General features: G+C 36.1%; 1 protein-coding gene across 4 annotated transcripts in view; it reads left to right on the top strand.

Moving 5' to 3' along the window:
- The window catches only part of LOC110465899 (neuroligin-4, X-linked-like), a 411,997-nt gene that overhangs the window by 290,809 nt on the left and 100,243 nt on the right, over positions 1-20,945 (top strand). The window contains exon 1 of one of the 4 annotated variants that reach the window (XM_021522040.1): positions 3,925-4,774. The exons of the other annotated variants lie outside the window; for them this stretch is intronic. Within the exon in view, the coding sequence (XP_021377715.1) occupies positions 4,327-4,774 (448 nt within the window). The 5' untranslated portion in view covers positions 3,925-4,326. Of the gene's footprint in view, positions 1-3,924; positions 4,775-20,945 lie in introns of those variants that run through there. 4 annotated transcript variants of the gene reach the window in all.

Here is a 20,945-nt window from a genome sequence, read left to right as displayed (position 1 = left end):
TTCTCACCATTGCATCAACATGGCGTTACCATTTGGATGTTAAGGTATATATACCTGCTGTGTGTTCTCTTTATTAACTCAACTTTATGTTTATCTCGCACACGCTGTGAAATGTAGCGTAGCGTGGTATATATGAATATATGTATTAATTTACGTACATGTAATATAGAAAAGATTGTAGTTTTATCTTTAGCGAATCTCAATTACTCGTCAATACGTGTACACGCGCCACAGTCTGGTGTTCGTGTATACGTGTGTACGTATACAACAGACCGTCTGGCGTAGGTATATGTACAACAGAACCTCGACATGCAAAGAGCTGTTAAAGTACAGACTACAGGATACTAAAACTGTGATGCATACATGTCTTACTTCCGACGAACCAACTATCGAATTTCAACGGCGAATAATTTCCAGGCTTAAATGACATATTCATTAACGGACGTGCGGCTAAAGGCATATAAATCTTCTTTTTATGTTCTTAGAAATTCTTATTAACAGACCCTAAGCGAAGGCCAACAGAGTTATGAATATTCGATATTCCTTGGGCATGACCTTCTATGGAAGAAACAAATGGAGCTGTCAGGCTTGGGGAGATAGCACAGCTAATACACGCTTGGCTACATTTTGTATTACAGTGGTTTATTTCTATCGAGCACATTCTAGCGGAAATAAACCGTGAAGGTTTTGCTTTTTAAAATCAATTTTAATTTTTATAACAGCATTGTAATCTGGAAAATTCTGTTCCAAAAGATACATAATTCTAGAATAATGAATTCTCAAAACTACAATACAGGATATCAAGAATGGACACTTGCACGTAATTGATAGATCCCCCTATTGATACACATATGTATGGCTAAAAGTCGAGTTCTTCAAACGAATGGATTCTGGAGTAACGAATTTCGACTGAATTAATTTCAATGGACAAGTCGGTAGATTTTTGGAGATATGATGTTATTTTGGATAAGTACTTTCGTTTTTTAGTAAGCCATGGTATCCTTTTTTTTAAATCTCGTTCATTGATACACATATCCATGTTTATGCGCGAAAGGAAAATATCTCGGTTTTTTTCTTCTTAACTTTAAATCTTTTGTTTGGTCTGTTTTTTTAGGCGTCTTATTTTTTCAATTTCCTGAAAGCTTCTATTAAAACGTTTGCAGGAAAATCTACGTCATAATTAAACATCTGGGCTTAACAAACATGCATTGCATATCGTGGAACCTGCTGATGAAGTTGACGATAATGCAATGACTGTACAGGTCTAGTAAGGTAAACGGTCACACTTGATATAAACCGTACTCTGCCACACAAAGATACCAGGTTGTTATAATGATTACATCATATGTTTACTTGCGCAGTTCTGGAGTGTCGGGTGGTTTTAAGGTCGTAAACGTGTGTTGTGAAATACTGGCGAGAAAAACATCAGTAACCATTTTCCACTACTAAATCCGTGCTCAAGACAGCTTTCTTTTAACGCACTTGTATCATGTCAATTGATCAAAGGGATTTGGCACAGAATCCGAGTTTGAGCAGGATAATGGTTTAAAGAATACGGGCACAGGTCTCGTCTACTCAAGTATTGATATTTGTTAATTTGACGCATACTATTTGATAAGTAATTTAGCTGTAATAGTGTTGGCATTGTAAACGGCTGGGAACGGTTGTAAGCAGATACATTTATTCTGTCACAAGTTACAGTTTTACCTTTGATTTTTACCTAAGCGATTTTATTTTGTTACCTTTCACGGTATTATTCCACTGCCAACCGCAATGATATGACAGATATCACAATGACGTCACGTCATTACAAAATCGAAAGGAAGGACAAGATGACGCCACGAGAACAATGAAACATGACGTCAGAACCGCTTTCAACAGTAGAGAACATGCAAAAATCAGAAAAAAAATGATACTAAAAGAAAAGAGAAAATAATAGCTGGTATTCATAGTTTTGGAACATATTGAGGCAAAATTAATCCCTTCGTAGGGGTTTAGCCTGGTTTGGTTTAATTTGTTGAACGCCCTTTTAAAAGCTAACGCCATTTAAGGACGTGCCTCCATGTGTGTAGTGTATGAGTGCTTGTGTGTGTGTGTGTGCTGGAGGTAGGGTAAGGTTAATGTCAGAGAATCCAAATCCTCGGGAATACATTTTTGAATGTGTTACCCTCTGCTCGATATTCTTGAGTGTGTGATCTTTGACAAAGCAAAACGTAAATGCACGTCAATTACATTGTATGTAGTCATAATATAATCGTGATAAACGATAAATCTTTACTTGAATTTCAAGATTCAAGCAGAAGGAACGTATTTAGTTCGATGTCTACCGGGGGGCAGCTTAACAATGCAACGATTATGGAAGTACTCCGGTCCATGACCNCCCCCCTTCTCTCTCTCCTGCTACTCTTCCCGTCGGGGTAAATGTGACACGTGCATGCATACGGAACTTTTTAACAAACGCAAAAGTCATTCCCGGTGCTAATGTAAAAATAGAGCTAATTATTCCAAAGCATTACTTAATCAAATTGCGTAATACAGAAGATATACTCGAGCGAGTATCAATGATCATTAGCTACATTCTAATCACCCATCAAGGTATTAAAGCCATGTGTAGGAGACTTCAAAACCATACATCAAATCAAGGCGGCCATCAACAGGGTTTTTTGCAGCTCGAATTGGTTTTTGTGAAAATCAGTTCTGAAAATGCCTTGAGATGAGATCGGCTCTATATTTGCCACGTCTTTAAAATCCGTGCCGACTTGAAATCGATTGGTACAAATAACTATAGAAGATGTAGGCATCGCTCAAGCTTGTCAGTGCTAATCGGACTACGCTTACATCATCACACGCTCGCGCTAGCTACAGTGTGTACCGATACATACTCTTTATCATTTAACATCAGTCCCGCATAAAATAAATACGGATCAGTCCCGCACAAAATAAATATGGATGTTTACAAATAGTTCATATCCAAGCATCCACATTGAAATGTCAATAACTTCCGCACGATTTCTACAAACGGGTCTATCTCTGTATCGGAGCGTGCATTTTTATGATTCCCTCGAAATTGTCCATTCCTGCTATCCCCGCTACACACACTACTGATACAGCAGCTGTGTTTACACGTACAGGCCACGCTCCAGCACGTGCTCCGTGGTTCGCGTGCGTTGGTATGACTGCAAGTCACTGTTATGTAGATTTGAAGTTCGCATGTCGGAAACAAAGGTCTATAACTTGATGAGAAACTTTCCGTTTTAATCGGTCCGTGTCTGAACAATGTCACGACATTTGTAACATTTAAAAGAAATATGTCGTGTTCCTGTGATTTTTCTTTTCTTCGTTTATTACATAGTTTATAGCTCATATTTCCCGTGGTTCTATACAGCTAGGCATCAAATACAATCAATCCTGTCACAGCCTGTTGCACGAAGCCGATACCATCTACAATTAGAATTATAGTGTATTGTTTGTAAGGTATTGATCTGAATAATCTGGGAAGACAACCAAGAGAAACAGTCTAGTCCACTTGTAAAACGCTAGGCCAGAGGGACCTCTCCTCATAATCTAAAAGAGATAGTAAAATATACAACAGTCTCTGTTTCACTATAAGAGGTTTTAATTGTTCTAAATTGACAAAAAAGTAGCAAAAACTCCCAGAACTTAAAAACTGTGTGAGGTTCCATATATACGGAGTGTCTGCTGTTATACATACAAAAGAGTACGTTGATTTTTGTATACAGACACGTGAAATAAAATATTCATAACCAATGTGAATGTCTATGGGACACTGCCGTGTATTGATTTAGTCATTATCTTTTCTTCCAGTGTCCCCTTCATATATTACACTTTTACTAAGTCACCGTCCTAAACCACAATATGTGAAGGCGCATGCGCAAACTCGTGTATCCCGCGCTTGAAGAGAAATAGACGAGAGTTAGTTTCGACACTGTTTGGGTGTAATGGGTTGTTGTATGAAATTAGACACTAAGACAGGCTGTATTTATGAATTACACAGACTAAACTATGGCCATGCTTACCTCGAGTCAAGAATTAACCTCTATACATTTCATGAGAGACTTGGATCGGAGAATATACATAGCGCTGTAACAGCCACAGCAAGTATTGATAGATCGCAGGCTCCACACAGCGCTGCTATGGAACTGCCGACCAATCTTTGACAAGTCGGCTATGTGCTGCTCCACAGTTTAAACGTATTGAAGTTACTGAAACAATGCTTGGTCGCTATGAAAGAGGACCCTTTCCTTTTCCCTGGTTCTTTCTGAATCGTTCTATTTCTTTTGTTATCGGAGGTTTACTGAACCAAGCATGGCCACTCGTGTGATATTGTATTACTTTCTTTTCTGTTTTATTCAAAGGAGTTATCCACATGTGATTATTAAGCAGCGAGGCCAGAGTACCATACCCACCAGGTATGGCCACGTTAGGGGAGTACTGGTAGAACTACCTGTCAAACCTCCGGGAGCTAGCTTACAAAACGTAGAGGCCTATCTCGGCTTACAATTTGGTTTTTTAAGGTCCGATATTTTGCGGTTTATGGCCCCTAAGGGCCCAGTGGATACATGGAGAAATGTAAGATATGCAGACAATTATTCCGAACCGTGTCCTCAAAAAAAGTTCAGCCGGAAGGAGTTGAGGAAGTTTTTACCAAATGGTACAATTGAGCATATACATCGTGTGTCACAGTTTATCAATTCAACTTCGGAGGAATGTTTACATCTCAATATTTATGTTCCGACGAAAGAGAAATCACAAAGTAAGTACATCTTTATCTTAAACTACATATATCAACCAGACCTCACACGTGATTCAACGAACAGTGTAATTTATTCATATAAAGCTTGTTGACATTTACCAGTCGTTATGGAAACCGTTAGATTATATCTGAAAGAAAGTTGACTTACATAATTTTGAAACATCCAACTGATGCACGTTGTGAAAGTTACAAACAACTGTCCTGTTTGTAATTAAAGACTGCTGTTTTATGTCAATTTTAATGACATAATTGCATTTAAACATTTGAAGTGACCGTATGTGCATTTTAGCTGCAATCACTGTTATTGATCTCGCATTCTCTAAACCCTTGATTAGACGACATTCAGTGAAATACTTATTACTCAAACCAAACGCCATGATGACAATTATTTATAGAACAAATATCGATACCAATACAATCCCATAACTCAATAACATCATTTCAGGTGCGGTGTGTCTATATCATATGTAAATACACAGTCATAGTTTAAATTAGTTTGATATTTTGCACGATAAAACACCGGATGCTGTTACAGATATCTTCAAATTCGTGCTTATTAAAGCATGCGTGAGTTTCAAAGCTATAAACGAGCAATCAAGTAATCTGATATATATAACTCCTCATTTGTAAGTTTTTTAGAAGCGTATAGCATGTACGTAAAATTTTATATTGCCATGCTGAATTCGATATCAGCAGACTAAAATACATTAAAACTAATAAAACTCGTTTCCTGAGAAAACCATTTTAACATGGATAGGCAGTATCAAGAATGCATCAAAACACGTTTACACAACTGGTAAATGGTTTGAAACAGTATCTGTATTCAAGCTCATCTACTCCAAATTCTATAGCGTAACGCGTGGCTGCTACGGAAACTCATTTTGAAACAAAGTCTGAGTATTCATGAAAGGTCGAAGATTTGGCCTACAACTTCAGTTCTATCGGAAATGGCTGTACTGAAATCCCTGGCCGGTTTCTGTCGGGTATGCTTTATTGCCCTGCTCATCTATAACACAGATTGAGGCTCCGCGTAATCTTCTACAATGCTCACTAATAGCAAACTTGAACATATTTTTCTCCAACAATATCTCAACACTAGCAGAAACGGAACTCCGTAGCGTGCTTAATCGTCTTTCACTATCCCGAGGGTAAGGAAAACAGGTACAATGGCGGATATTGCGCGAGACACGTTAGGGGTATATGGCAGTCCAATCGGATTCTTAGACAGTAGTATTAACATTATCTAAGAATTACGATTTCAGGAACATGAAATCAGATTAGTGTTCAAATTTCAGTTGAAATCCGTTGCCCCGAGGAAGCGGTAAACAGATGATGTGGGATGCGATGTCGCTGTCTTATTTGTGTTTTATCTCTCCTGAGACTAGATTCAACATGTCTAATTTTGGGTAATTTCACAGCAAAGATGGCTGACTTCTTGTCCGAAGAAACACGGTAATCAGGTACAACTGGGGCGTTTTATTTATTTTTTTCTTTGTTTTGAATTTGTTCTTTTTATTTTTTCGTCATCTACAATTTTAATGTAACGCCATTTCCATTTCACATAGACCCATCATTCCGCTCACCAGCAAGAGACGTGTCAAATTTTACAAGTTCGATTCATGTCTTACTCCAGTATTGGAGAACGTTAACACTTTCTGATTCTTGTCGATATTGCTGACATGAGTTGACGTTATATCCGACGACCTGTGGCATTTATCTTACGCCAGTTTTAGGAAACAGTGGACTCGAGTGTTGACGTCCCGTGATAGCATTAGACGTTACATCATCGTGACATCGATTGACGCTATGAGTTACATGTAGATTTGACGTACTGAGAGATGAGTTGACGCTACCGCTGTCGCATCGTGACGCCGATGGACGCTATATAAGACGTCAGTAATGAAAAAAGGGTGTAGCTACTATACTTTAGACGAAATTTGAGATCAGTGAACGCTATATGGCGAACAGTGAACGTGGTTTCTGACGGAGACATATCTCTGCTATCGACATTCGACTTACAAGTTACATATGTCGATATATTATAATTAATAAAGGATGTCGTCGTAATCTAAAAATAGATCAGTCTTCTCATATAATGTTGACACAGTCTCAGTTTACGTCAACAATATTTATAGATGATATCGACATATATGACTTCATTTCAAGAATGACACTCGGTTATTTATAGTGTTTATGACTATTTGAAAAACAGTTCCGTTAAAAAAGTCTTAAGTAATAGATATATGATAAACCTGTCTGATCCCTGAATGAAATACTGTATAATCTAAAACTATTTTACAAGATACTATACTGCCCTTCATTTCGTTATAACAAATTTTATTGATGACAATCAAAGATCAAAGAGATTGATCAACAGACAAAGCCTATTTTATTTTCTCTCCTATAATGAAATGAATGTGAACCGAACTGTGTAATAAACCATAATGTAAATGATAAAAACCTGCATTTTAATTCTTAAATGACCCTCCTGTTTCATATACCTGTTTGCGAATGTGTCACCTTTCTAAGTTAGAAAAAGTAGCTGGCAATGTATTAAACAAAAAACAAAAAATCACCAAGGAACTCACAATGCGTAATGACAAATCAAAAACGATATTTTGAACTTAAATTTAATCGTCAGAAAAAAATCCCGGGTTTACATTGGTACGGATGAATTGAAGAATAAGTGGACGTTCAAATTGCTCAATTACCTTAGGTTTATTTGATCGGCTGTTTCCTGGATAAAAGAAACACATGACTTATTTTGTAAAACCGATAAATATTCCTAAATTGCGGGTTCGTTTGCCACTTATCGTACTGTAATTATCAAGGCGATCACTGGGAGCACGCTGACACAACTGAAATGGTACTTTGTCGATCGATCTGTCGTGATTTCCCTACATATGGTATTTGTCTTTTAACTATCGGGATAATTGGAATTTGCCTTCCTAGTATTTGCTTTATAAAGAAAATAGGAAATCCCTATAATTACGTTCGTTATTTCAGTTGATTACGAGGTTGAATAGTTGGCATATGACCCGCAGTAATAGAAGTGCTGGTTTAAGTGTTACAAGAAATCGCGTTTTGCAAACACAATACAACCTTTTTTATTTTCTACATTGAAGAGTTCGTATAATCTTACAGTATGCGAGTAACAATAACAGTAGTTAATTAAGAATTGGAAATGACAAACTTGTTGCATGGATGAGAACAAATGTTGAGTTGAATTTGTGCAGAATCCTATAAGCAATGTAGTACAGTGGACTTTTGCCGTTTGAAATAAACAACAATGAAATCCACAAAGTATGCAAGTTCCATATTCATATCAGACGGACACAAATTATACATTCATTACACTATCTGTCGAGAACAATTTACATTTATGTATATATCATACGAATACATAGAACACGAACATTAATAACACTTAAATATCGCTCATATTTATTACACGTACATACTCGACATTAATTACACGTACACATCACTCGACATTAATTACACGTACATATCACTCATATTCATTACACTTAAATGAACATATAATTAATTACACTTGTATATCACACGGATAGCAATCACACTTAAATACAACTCTACATTTATTACGTTTACATATCATAAGGCATTATTTACACTGACATATCACTCATTGAATTAGACCTACAGTGTATATATCATAAGGCATTAATTACACTTACATATCACTCGACATTAAATACGCGTACATATCACTCGACATTAAGTACACCTACATATCACTCGACATTAATTACACGTACATATCACTCGACATTAAGTATACGTACATATCACTCGACATTAATTACATGTACATATCATTCGACATTAATTACGCGTACATATCACTCGATATTAATTACGCGTACATATCACTCGACATTAATTACACGTACATATCACTCGACAATAATTACACTTACATATCACTCGACAATAATTACACGTACATATTACTCGACAATAATTACACTTACATATCACTCGATATTAATTACGCGTACATATCACTCGACATTAATTACACGTACATATCACTCGACAATAATAACACGTACATATCACTCGACAATAATTACACTTACATATCACTCGACATTGATTACGCGTACATATCACACGACATTAATTACACGTACATATCACTCGACATTAATTACACGTACATATCACTCGACATTAATTACATGTACACATCACTCGACATTAATTACACGTACATATCACTCGACATTAATTACACTACTTAGCACATGAGCTTGTATTATCTCACACAGATATTTATTATATTTGTATTCCACACGGATATCACAGCAGTTACATATTTCTGAACCGTATTTGAAATAAAATGAATTTATGCAACCAAATTATATGGATTTCCATGCATGTCTTATGTAATCAACGTTTTCCGACATGCAGTTTGAATTTAATTTTCATTTATGTTCCTATATACAACCTAATGTAAAATGATTGCAGATGTATCTTTATCACACATAAATTATCTCTTTCAGCACCAATAGTATCCAATTAATAAAGGAATGTGATAAGTATACGTATATTTTACTTATGATAAAACTGTTATCAAAGAACAAATGAAATCGTGCATGAATCCGGAATGTCCGGTTTCCATTATTACAAAATGTAGTAACTCTCTAGCGTTACTTCCTGTTTGAGGAGGTCGGTGGCATTCAAGTCCTCTCTGTGTCTGTACGTGAGGCTAGGGGAAACCGATCAACTCCTCTCATCGGCATCTTTGTAATATTTCAATATCTCAATAGTTTCAATAAAGCTGTGGTCAAACTTACAATTCGTATTTTTCTCAATAGTTAATTAATTACAAATACCAGTGAAATAAACGGAGGAACAGAGTGATATATCGTGAATACATCAAGAAACAAATATCGTTTAACACATTTTTATTTCGGTCGTTTCATCGATAAAACATTGGAAAAGGTATTTCTGTTGCTTTTTTTTCTCTTATTAGATGTATGTTTTGTGCATTTGCGAGGGTTTGTAATTTTACACTATAAACTAGAAACCTCATATCACATACCCGTCGTTATATTCTTTAAGAATGCATTTGTTGATAATAAATAAAACCAAGATAGAGGTTAACATCAATTAACACGAATTCTTCTCGAACGCGAAGTTTGCCTGCTCACCTGTTCAGGAACATTAACACCCCATACCGAGGAGTAATGCTATAGAATGCGTCCCTCCCAATACCTAAGGTACAATCTGCACTATGACTCAAGCATGATCCACTTGTCTAACGTTTAGGAAAACTAAATTTAAGTTCATAACTTACGTTAAGTTTATGTTTCTAGATGAATATTTCATAACAAACTAAACAATTGGAGGCAATGACAAAAAAAGTAAAACGTTTGGTCAAAGATCTCTAAAGATGCGGAGGTTGAGCTAGTAGGTCTAAACCAAGCTCCCCGTGATATACAGGCTGATTTACCGGAGCTCAAGGCTCCAATGTTTACCAGGAGAGAACAACCATCGCATTGTTCTGTTTTTATTGTTGAGAATTCGACTAACATTATAAAATTTATATATTAAACATCTGTTTACATTCATTAAAGAATATGAGCTATCCTCTGTGCCAGTTAAGGAAAACACTTGGTTATAGAATAGGGACATATGGCCGACCCTACTGCTTGTTAACTGGAAATGCTTATCTATAAACAATCTGGCAACAATGAGTTCACAGTTCAGTACATTCTTCCGACCTCTATTTAACAGAACATTACTTTACTGACATGTACATGATTAAATTGACTAAGCGACTGCACGAAACGTTGACATATCTTGTCGACCAAGAAATGTGTCCGTGGTTGAAATATTAGATAGCAATAATGCATCCGATTGAGTGTAACTGATATAGGGCTATAAGGGACTCCCTGGTTTGGTATATGAAATGTATTTTATTATTTCAATTTAAAATCAACCTATTAAGATTTTATTATAGTAATATTGATATTATTTGTTCTAAATTGACTAGAGATTGAATTGCTAGCCATAGCTTGATAATATATAAACGATCACAATATAAAAAAAAACAGTTCGAGTTTTAGATTTTTCAATATCAAACTATGCAAGCGTTACTGAAAGACTATATAGTTGGCCCTAGATCAGCGACCTAGACGTCTAGGTCAGCAGAGACCACAAGTAACACTGGCCTTTGATATTTTCTCTACCAGCCACCATCTACCTCATTAACGAACACTGTTGGTGCTGCCATCCGCCTAGAAACCTTGTCATTTCGAATCCTAAACCTTTTTGCTTTTATACGCCGAGTTTGATAATGGCGTTTTGCTCTATAAGATTGAATCGGTAGGCGTTGGCTCGTATCAGCTAATCGTATCTGTGTTGCCGTCAATAACTAGTTAGTTCACGGTTCCTGGTGTTAAAGGACAAATGGCAGATGTATGATGTAAAGACTTATCGAATAATGACCACCTAGATTTTGATAAATAGATCAACATCACATTCTGAAAAAAATACAATGACAAGATGGCACACGTTGTGACCTCCATTCCAATGTTTTCATTGATCTCCGTTCTATCAGTTTTTGTTTATTTATAAACAAAAAATCAAAAAACAATGCCTGAATTATACATCTCCTGGAAATTTTCAATGTCTTGGCTTGTCCGATTTTTAGCAAGCGGTAATGTTCCATCTATTGTACTGCTTTTGTTCATCTAGTTTACTGTGTTTAGTATGTCCATTGACTATCTCTGGTGACTAACTTTACTGATATTAAGTACCGTAGTTAAGTATCTTTGTTCTGCCTTTGCTCTATTATTGTTCAGTTATACGGCTCCTAAATGACTTTGTCTATTGATTTATTTTTTTCAGTTAAGCGACTCTCTGATAACTTAGTTTACTGATTGATTCTGTTAAGTTAAGCGACTCTCTGATCACTTAGTTTACGGATTGATTCTGTTCAGTTAAGCGACTCTGATAACATAGTTTACTGATTCGGTTCAGTTCAGCGACTCTCACATAACTTAGTTTACTGATTGATTCTGTTCAGTTAAGCGACTCTGATAACTTAATTTACTGATTCTGTTCAGTTCAGCGACTCTCTGATCATTTACTTTATGGATTGATTCTGTTCAGTTAATCGACTCTGATAACATAGTTTACTGATTCGGGTCAGTTAAGCGACTCTGATAACTTAGTTTACTGATTCTGTTCAGTTAAGCGACTCTCTGATAATTTAGTTTACTGATTCTGTTCAGTTCAGCGACTCTCTGATAACTTAGTTTCCTGATTTTATTCAGTCAGATGACTCCCGGATGACTTAGTTTACTGATTTGTTTCAGTTAAGCGACTCTTTGATAACTTATTTTACTGATTCTGTTTAATCAGGTGACTCTCTGATAACTTGGTTTAGTGATTGTATTCAGTCAGATGACTCTTTAATGACTAGGTTGACTAGTTTTGATCAGTCTGATGATTCTCTAATAAGTTTGATTACTGATTTTTGTCAATTGATTGCTTTGGCCAGTTTAGTGACTGCCTTCTTCCTTTGGTCAACTACCGCACTGCATTTGGTCAGTTATTTAACTACAACTGGTCAGTTTGTTTCTGCCTTATATGTATCATTGGTTTAGCACGACATGCTTGAATATTTGTTCAGGGAAATATACCAACAACTAAATTGATTTTTCTGTTGAGTTATATCTATTTCTCGTCCAGGCTAGTGGTCTATATTTTTTATATGTTGTGCACTCGTACTCGAGCGATTTATAGCCAAACTGGGGATACAGTCCCATCATATCTATCTGATGTGATATTGTTACAATGGCCTTCAAAATATGCTGTTGGAACTTTATGGTCATCATGCTCAATTGACTAAGAGGTTCAAACAAAAGCGCATTGTTTGTTCCTTTTTGACTGACAACTGCTTGCCTAGAGAAAATATGTTGAATGATGTGGCGTTTTGTTTGTGCTGTATAACAAATAAATGTTGACAAATAAAATAAAATTACGAAATAGGGTTCATCTGAATATGAAGACAGGACTAAAGTCCTTTCCATAATTGCACGTTATCTAAGTGAACACTCTCATGAATAGAGTCCCCCTCATTGAAAAATTAATGAGTGCTTTCGTGGGTTCAGTAATCCAATATTGATTTTTTCTGAATTCCTTTACATAAATAGTATATGTAAACCACAGGGAGATTGGGTTTCAAATGTCACTGCGACGTTTTATTTTACTGTAGTACCTACCGTCTTGTTTAGTTTCAAATTATTGATACAGTGAAATTAGTATCCAACCAGTTTTGCCCATTCTTTTTTTTGTTCTAGGACATTTCAACAAATTGAATATAAGATTATGATGGCCTTTTTGTTATCAGTTGATGAATCCGTTTGCAATCTAAAAGTGGTGAAAAATTGATAAAAAACAACTAAATACTAGATATTACTGCTTCTATAAATTGATAGTGTAACACGTATAAGCCACACCAAGCTAATTTCAATATGAGACGACAGGTGTTTGACCTAAATACTGTCAACTATTAGCATTTTAGTTTCAATAACATACTAGATAATCCACACGCTGTTTTTCGGGATAGGCTAGGATCCATTAGGCTCAAAGTGTTGGTAATCTTCATTTCAGAGAAAGTCAAATGTTCAGGGGTGTTTTAAGAATTATTTTGTAGAAATATGATGTGTTTGTGTGTATCATCTCAGAGAGATGATCTTGACAGGAACGTTTGTTTTCGAGAACAATATATATTCACAATTCAAGTTTTTCATTTTCATTATGAAGCTTAATAATTTTTACCATTATTATCATTCGGTTAAAATCTAACACAGGAGATATGAGATAATCTAAGCACATTTAAGAGATAACAAGTTTTTATGTTTGGTGTATTGCATAGTTGATCCATAGTGACTGTTTGTCTTTTTGTGTTTTGTTGTGATATGTTAGTGTTCATATTTCTGTATTGACAAAATGGGCGGATCACCTTGAAAATTTGACAAATTCCTTTGTCCGCACCTTCGTTATTTCTTTTTTTGCTTTTATATTTATTCAAGGTATAATCTTATTTTTTGTTTAACGTGTCTTTAATGCGTATTGTAGCTAAGACAACTTTTCAGAAACAACAGCCATTACATGCTCGAAGCACTACATATTTACTCAGGATCACACTATTCGAAAGGACGTTTCAAACTTAAAAGATTCATAGAGAACGTGTTTATTATTTCTGATATATTTCTCTCGAAAACAAATCTAATTGTACTGGATAACCTTCAATTACTCCGATAGAAGGTATTGTTTTTTACATAAAATTATATTTAATTTGTTCCAGTGCACATAGCAAATATCTCCGAAATTCGGCACGATATTGGATTTTTCCCGGTGGTGTTTGAGACAATAAATAGTCCTAAAGAAATACCAAACTATAATTCAATTTATTATAAGGCTCACCCAACGATCCTTTGGTCAGACTCTAGACGTTTTTCGTCTCACGTTATTACAAGAATTGTCGCATTGCATTCTGGGCTATTGCGTCACAAATTGCGCCAAACCTAACCTATTTCACTAAACAGACATCGGGGAGCGTTAAATTCCTAAGTTGTTCGCTAGTGTAAGTCCAGTAACGAGAGGTACACTTTCTATTTGTATAAATAGAGGACTCCTGGGATAGGAACCCGATGGTAAAACTGTTTTCGGGATGTTTACATCACGGTTTGCCTCGTTTGCTTGTATGGATTTGCATCCGAACTCACAGCCTGAGTAAAATTTACAGTCGGCAGGACATATTCGTTCGATTTTTTTAACTTCTTCGTTTAATAAATGGGGTTTGTCTTGCCGTACTTATTTAACATTAACGATCCGTGGCTACTTTTTTGTTTTTATCTCCGACAATTCCGTCGCCAGCGCTATAGACACATCGAATGAAGAATGATCAATTTTCTTGAGCCGGGACCACGATCGAGTTCGTGCAACAAATAATTTCACTAGCATACCTCTCGTAGACAATCTGTCACGTCGCAGGTTACATGGAACACACGAGGAGACTGTGGTCCGGTATCCATGCTCATGTGTATTCATATAGAGCTAAAACCAACTTCACATCCGATAAATTAAATAGCGCCTGGAAGGGTCAGCCAAGATTTCGAGCACAACCAGGAGATATGATATGTCGTTATATAAATTTGGGACTTAGCAGACGCACACCATCATTCATTCTATGGGGATTTTATTGGTAATATAAAATTTGCTACGCGTACAGAAACTGACCTCAGCTTGAAGTCAGAGCGCCTTATGGCTAGCCCAAAATTATGGGGTTTCTCTAAGGTCTAAATTGAAAAATAGCGGATTCTTTTATGACCATTTCGCAAATGCTCCATCACATTTTTTCTGCTGGGATGGTACGCTGTTCCTTTACCATCAGAAAGCGATTTATCAATTTAGCTGACATCTTAGACAATAGGGTCAGCTGTCGACTATGGGAGCTTACGTAACAGTGCTAGACAATCCTGAAACACGTCAAGCCAGAACCTCCGAAATATAAATGTACTTTCTGTATTATTAAATTGATAGATTTTTTTGGATAAATGCGGTGTGAATTTCAGCTGTTGGGTGAACATGTGTTTTCACTTAGTTAACTTCTGTTCTAATGAATACATATTTTGTGCCAATATAAATTAAATTGTGGAAAAAAATTGTAATGCGTCTATGATTTAATGAAGCTTTTTAATCACTCACATAACAGTAAAACTTTATATTGCCAAAATTTGTCCAAAAATATTTTGCCTTTATAAAGAGGTTTGGCAATAAATTGAATGAACTTTATAAAGGTGAAAAATGGCATTATATCAAGGTTTTACTGTATTGCAAAAACAGTCGTTATATTGTCTTTAAAAATAGTTTCTAATCAGATGAACATTATACAACTTGACCCTTCGCTTATTACCGCGAATATATGTATTTTTAACGAATATGTCATTTACAGTATAAGAGACTGCTTAAATCATTGTCTGCGACACGTTTTGTTTATATCTAACAATTTCCACTCGTGTAGCCTTTTAAGATGTCTAATACATGTTTATTCAGACTTGATCATCTTAATGAGGGCACGTTTGAAAAGTCGTGACTGACGTAAAAACAAAAAGAGGCAATAGGCGTTACGGATTTAATAAAAGTGACAAAATATTTAAATGAAATATAAGCAGCAAAAATCGTAGTTATACTACCAAAGGTCAAGTAAATTGCCTTAATATGCTTTATTTGATGACGACATCATGACGGGTGCCATCTGTAGTGTTGGGTTTTTATCACTTCCGGTTTCTACTTCCGGATATCTTTCCTGTTGATTTGGCGCCTTCTCCGTTCCCGATCTTGTCATTTTATTTATTTATTTTTGTCGGTATTTTTCTAATTGACTTGTGAGATTTCAAAAAATGTTCAATTGATAAAGGAAAGAGCTTTTTACAATTTATAAGAGAAACGTCTGTGTTTGATTGTTTAGACTGTTTTAATCATGCTCACTGGGAAGCTGCTATCATATATAGAATTATGTTTGTCAAGATCAATTTGAAAGACGACTCCTAAGTACACAACTGACTGCTGGCTAAAAAAATGTCCAGCAGTGACATTAAAAATGAATTGTCTCGAATATGCCCCAGATATGTATTACTATAGATGTGCAGAAAGGTTTAATAAGGTCTTAGATGTACTTTTATAGGTTAAAGGTGATGTTAAGATTTTGATTTTACATCAATCAAACCCGGTAATGGGTATGCAGACGTCTGGTCGACTGAAATGTTTTGAAAGCGTGGAATAAAATCTGTCTCCCAGAATTCCCCGAAGGTTTGGTTCCCCGGTATAACACTGTCACACTGCAGACGTACTGTAAACATGTCACTTTGTCATCCTCTGTAACCTTTAACTCCAGAGCAACAGCTACGAGTGTTGAATCCACCGAGGACATCAGTCCTCTACCATCTCCTATATTTAAAAGATTACTAATATACAAATCAATCTATTTTATGACATACATATGATTATTATAATTACTTATCATACTATAAACTAGTTCAATTTTTGGATTAGATTATGAATGAATCATTCTTTAAGACTTCTATGACTAATAGCATAGGCATGTTTAATAATCCATTGCTAGAATCATCTACATTTAACAATACTATCATTTGACGTTGGACAGTATGAGTTCCGGATGGTCAACTTTACATTGATTTAACGCATGCGTCTTAATTACTTACAAAAGACGATATCGAAAAAAGAAACATTTTTAAAGTTAGGGATAATTCAACATGGTAAAAATTGTGCTTTCATTGTTCAAACAATGGGATAGAGAACTTTAAACTGGCAGAAAGTTAATAATATAATGTTTAAGTAAACTCCAATTCAACACAACTTCTGCCAGCGTACTGGTTCAACAGATATACTGTAGCCATGGTAACAGGACATCCTAGCTGAAGGAAGATGAAGGGACAACTGTGTGAAGTTGTCTAGGAAAAGGGACAACCACATTTGCTTCAACTCATATCGTACGCTTTCCTAGTTTTTGTTATTTTCACTTACAGACCAATCGTGTTCATTTTTGTTCTACATATTGTTACATTTCCTTCTAACAAATTGGCTTTACAATCTTATCTTTATTGTCAGAATTAAATTTGTGAGTAATATAGCCATGTAATCTAATGAAATATACGGCAGAACCACGTATTATGTTGTTAGTCAGATCTTTTTCCGACTCTAACTGCCTAAAACGTGGCGGCGGGACTATTTAATGGACAGGAGAATATTGGTTTTTATTTTTAAATAGATTTGTATGTCAATTATTCTTTACTTTTTAATATTTTAGATGGAAAAGCTTAATGTCTTTTCTAACGGATCATTAGAATGAAAACGAAGGGTAATTGATTGTGGTCAGTTCGATTTTATAACTTATTTATCTACAAATGCCTAAGTTTATGGTTAGAGCGATCTATGTGAAATCATAACAGGATTTCACATTAGACTGAGTCTCATTTCAAAATTTTTTTTTTTTTTCCTTTTTTCAGAAAAGTGAGAAATCGTCTTGACCGTTTTGATAAAATATAAAAGTACATGTATACTTCCTTATCAGCAAACGCTATATAGCATTTCTCCCATATAAAATGATTTACCAATATGAGGAATGTAGCACCATTTTTTAAAATTTACAAATGTCCTGTTTTATGCTGAATACACTTAAACATGTGTTTGATGGCTTTGATATATATATATATATGTGTGTTTTGAGGAACAATGAAATGAGGATGTTCTTTCGATATATGGTATTGGTGATTTGTATCATAGACAACATCGTGTTATCGTGTTAACCAAGTTCCTGGTGGTAGTGAGGCACCTCGTGTTAACAAAGATCCTGGTGGTAGTGAGGTACATCGTTTTAACTAAGATCCTGGTGGAAGTGAGGCACATTGTATTATCAAAGATCCTGGTGGTGGTCCGGCACATTGTCTGGTAATTTTTAGGAGTCTGCCATTAAAAATAAGGACAGATGGAAACAACACAAGAAGTGCTCTTTAGGGAAATCATCATCTTACTAACACGTTATTATAGACATCATGACTACAGGGTGTATTGTTAGGGCTACACAATCTGCCCAACTATATGTTTTAGAATCTTATATACACTTTCTAGATAAGAGCAAGTTTACTTGTTAAAAAAGCAATGAAATATACACGTATTAGTACGTCGCTAATACATTGATAGACATTGTTTAAAACATGACACATGCACTAGTAACAATTTTATGATTTCCTTTAACGCTTGTTATAATTGTTCCATTTGACATATCTTTTTATAAACATAATTCAGTCTGTGTAATTTACTTCCAAACGTTATGGTGAGATATGTATCCTTTTTCTAGTTGTACTTTCCTGCATTTCATTATGGTGTTAATATAACAATAAAACTTGCAACATCGAAGTGAATTAGTACAAATTAATACTAGGGTTTAGTGTTGTTCGTTACCTGGTTTATATAGAAGTCTGACGGTGACGTTACCGACAGTACTCTGGGTCATATAGAAGTCTGACAGTGACGTTTCTGACTGTACTCTGGTGTATATAGAAGTATGACAGTGACGTTACTGACAGTACTCTGGTTTATATAGAAGTATGACGGTGACGTTACTGACAGTACATTGGTTTATACAGAAGTCTGACAGTGACGTTACTGACAGTACTCTAGTTTATATAGAGGTCTGACAGTGACGTTACTGACAGTACTCTGGTTTATATAGAAGTCTGACAGTGACGTTACTGACAGTACTTTGGTTTGTACAGAAGTCTGACATTGATGTTACTGACAGTACTCTGGTGTATATAGAAGTATGACAGTGACGTTACTGACAGTACTCTGGTTTATATAGAAGTATGACGGTGACGTTACTGACAGTACATTGGTTTATATAGAAATCTGACAGTGACGTTACTGACTGTACTCTGGTCTATATAGAAGTCTGACAGTGACGTTACCGACAGTACTCCAGTTTATATAGAAGTCTGAACCGACAGTACTCTGGTTTGTACAGAAGTCTAACAGTGACGTTACTGACGGTACTCTGGTTTATATAGAAATCTGACAGTGACGTTACTGACAGTACTTTGGTTTGTACAGAATTCTGACAGTGATGTTACTGACTGTACTCTGCTTTATATAGAAGTCTGAACCGACATTACTCTGGTTTGTACAGAGGTCTGACAGTGACGTTGCTGACACTACTTTGGTTTGTACAGAATCCTGACAGTGATGTTACTGACTGAACTCTGGTTTATATAGAAGTCTGACGGTGAAGTTACCGCCAGTACTCTGGGTCATATAGAAGTCTGACAGTGGCGTTTCCGACAGTACTCCAGTTTATATAGAAGTCTGAACCGACATTACTCTGGTTTGTACAGAGGGCTGACAGTGACGTTGCTGACAGTACTCTGGTTTGCACAGAGGTCTGACAGTAACGTTACTGACAGTACTCTAGTTTATATATAGAAATCTGACAGTGACGTTTCTGACAGTACTTTGGTTTGTACAGAATTCTGAAAGTGATGTTACTGACTGTATTCTGGTTTATATAGAAGTCTTACAGTGACGTTACCGACAGTAGTCTAGTTTATATAGATGTCTGAACCGACAGTACTCTGGCTTGTACAGAGGCCTGACAGTGACGTTGCTGACAGTACTCTGGTTTGCACAGATGGCTGACAGTAACGTTACTCACAGTACTCTGGGTTATATAGAAGTCTGACAGTGGCGTTTCCGACAGTACTCCAGTTTATATAGAAGTCTGAACCGACAGTACTCTGGCTTGTACAGAGGCCTGACAGTGACGTTGCTGACACTACTTTGGTTTGTACAGAATTCTGAAAGTGATGTTACTGACTGTATTCTGGTTTATATAGAAGTCTGACGGTGACGTTACCGACAGAACTCTGGGTCATATAGCAGTCTGACAGTGACGTTCTGACTGGTTACTGACAGTACATTGGTTTATACAGAAGTCTGACAGTGACGTTACCGACAGTACATTGGTTTATATAGAAATCCGACAGTGACGGTACTGACTGTACTCTGGTCTTTATAGAAGTCTGACAGTGAAGATACCGACAGTAATCTGGATTAAATAGTACAATGACAGTGACGTCACCGACAGTAAACTGGGTTATATAGAAGTATGACAGTAACGTTTCCGACAGAACTCTGGTTTATATAGAAGCCTGACGGTGACGTTACTGACAGTACATTGGTTTATATAGAAATCTGAAAGTGACGGTACTGACAGTACACTGGTTTATATAGAAGTATGACAGTGACGTTTCCGACGTATGACAGTGACGTTACTGACAGTCCTCTGGTTTATATAGAAGTCTTACAGTGACGTTACTGACAGTCCTCTGGTTTATATAGAAGTCTGACGGTGACGTTACCGACAGAACTCTGGGTCATATAGCAGTCTGACAGTGACGTTCTGACTGGTTACTGACAGTACATTGGTTCATATAGAAATCTGACAGTGACGGTACTGACAGTACACTGGTTTATATAGAAGTATCACGGTGACGTTACTGACAGTACATTGGTTCATATAGAAATCTGACAGTGACGGTACTGACAG

This window comes from Mizuhopecten yessoensis, unplaced genomic scaffold (assembly GCF_002113885.1).
Source record: "Mizuhopecten yessoensis strain PY_sf001 unplaced genomic scaffold, ASM211388v2 scaffold11105, whole genome shotgun sequence".
Taxonomy (NCBI): Eukaryota; Metazoa; Mollusca; class Bivalvia; order Pectinida; family Pectinidae; genus Mizuhopecten; species Mizuhopecten yessoensis.
Note: the sequence above shows the minus strand (reverse complement) of the source record. Positions and strands in the feature narration are given on the sequence as shown.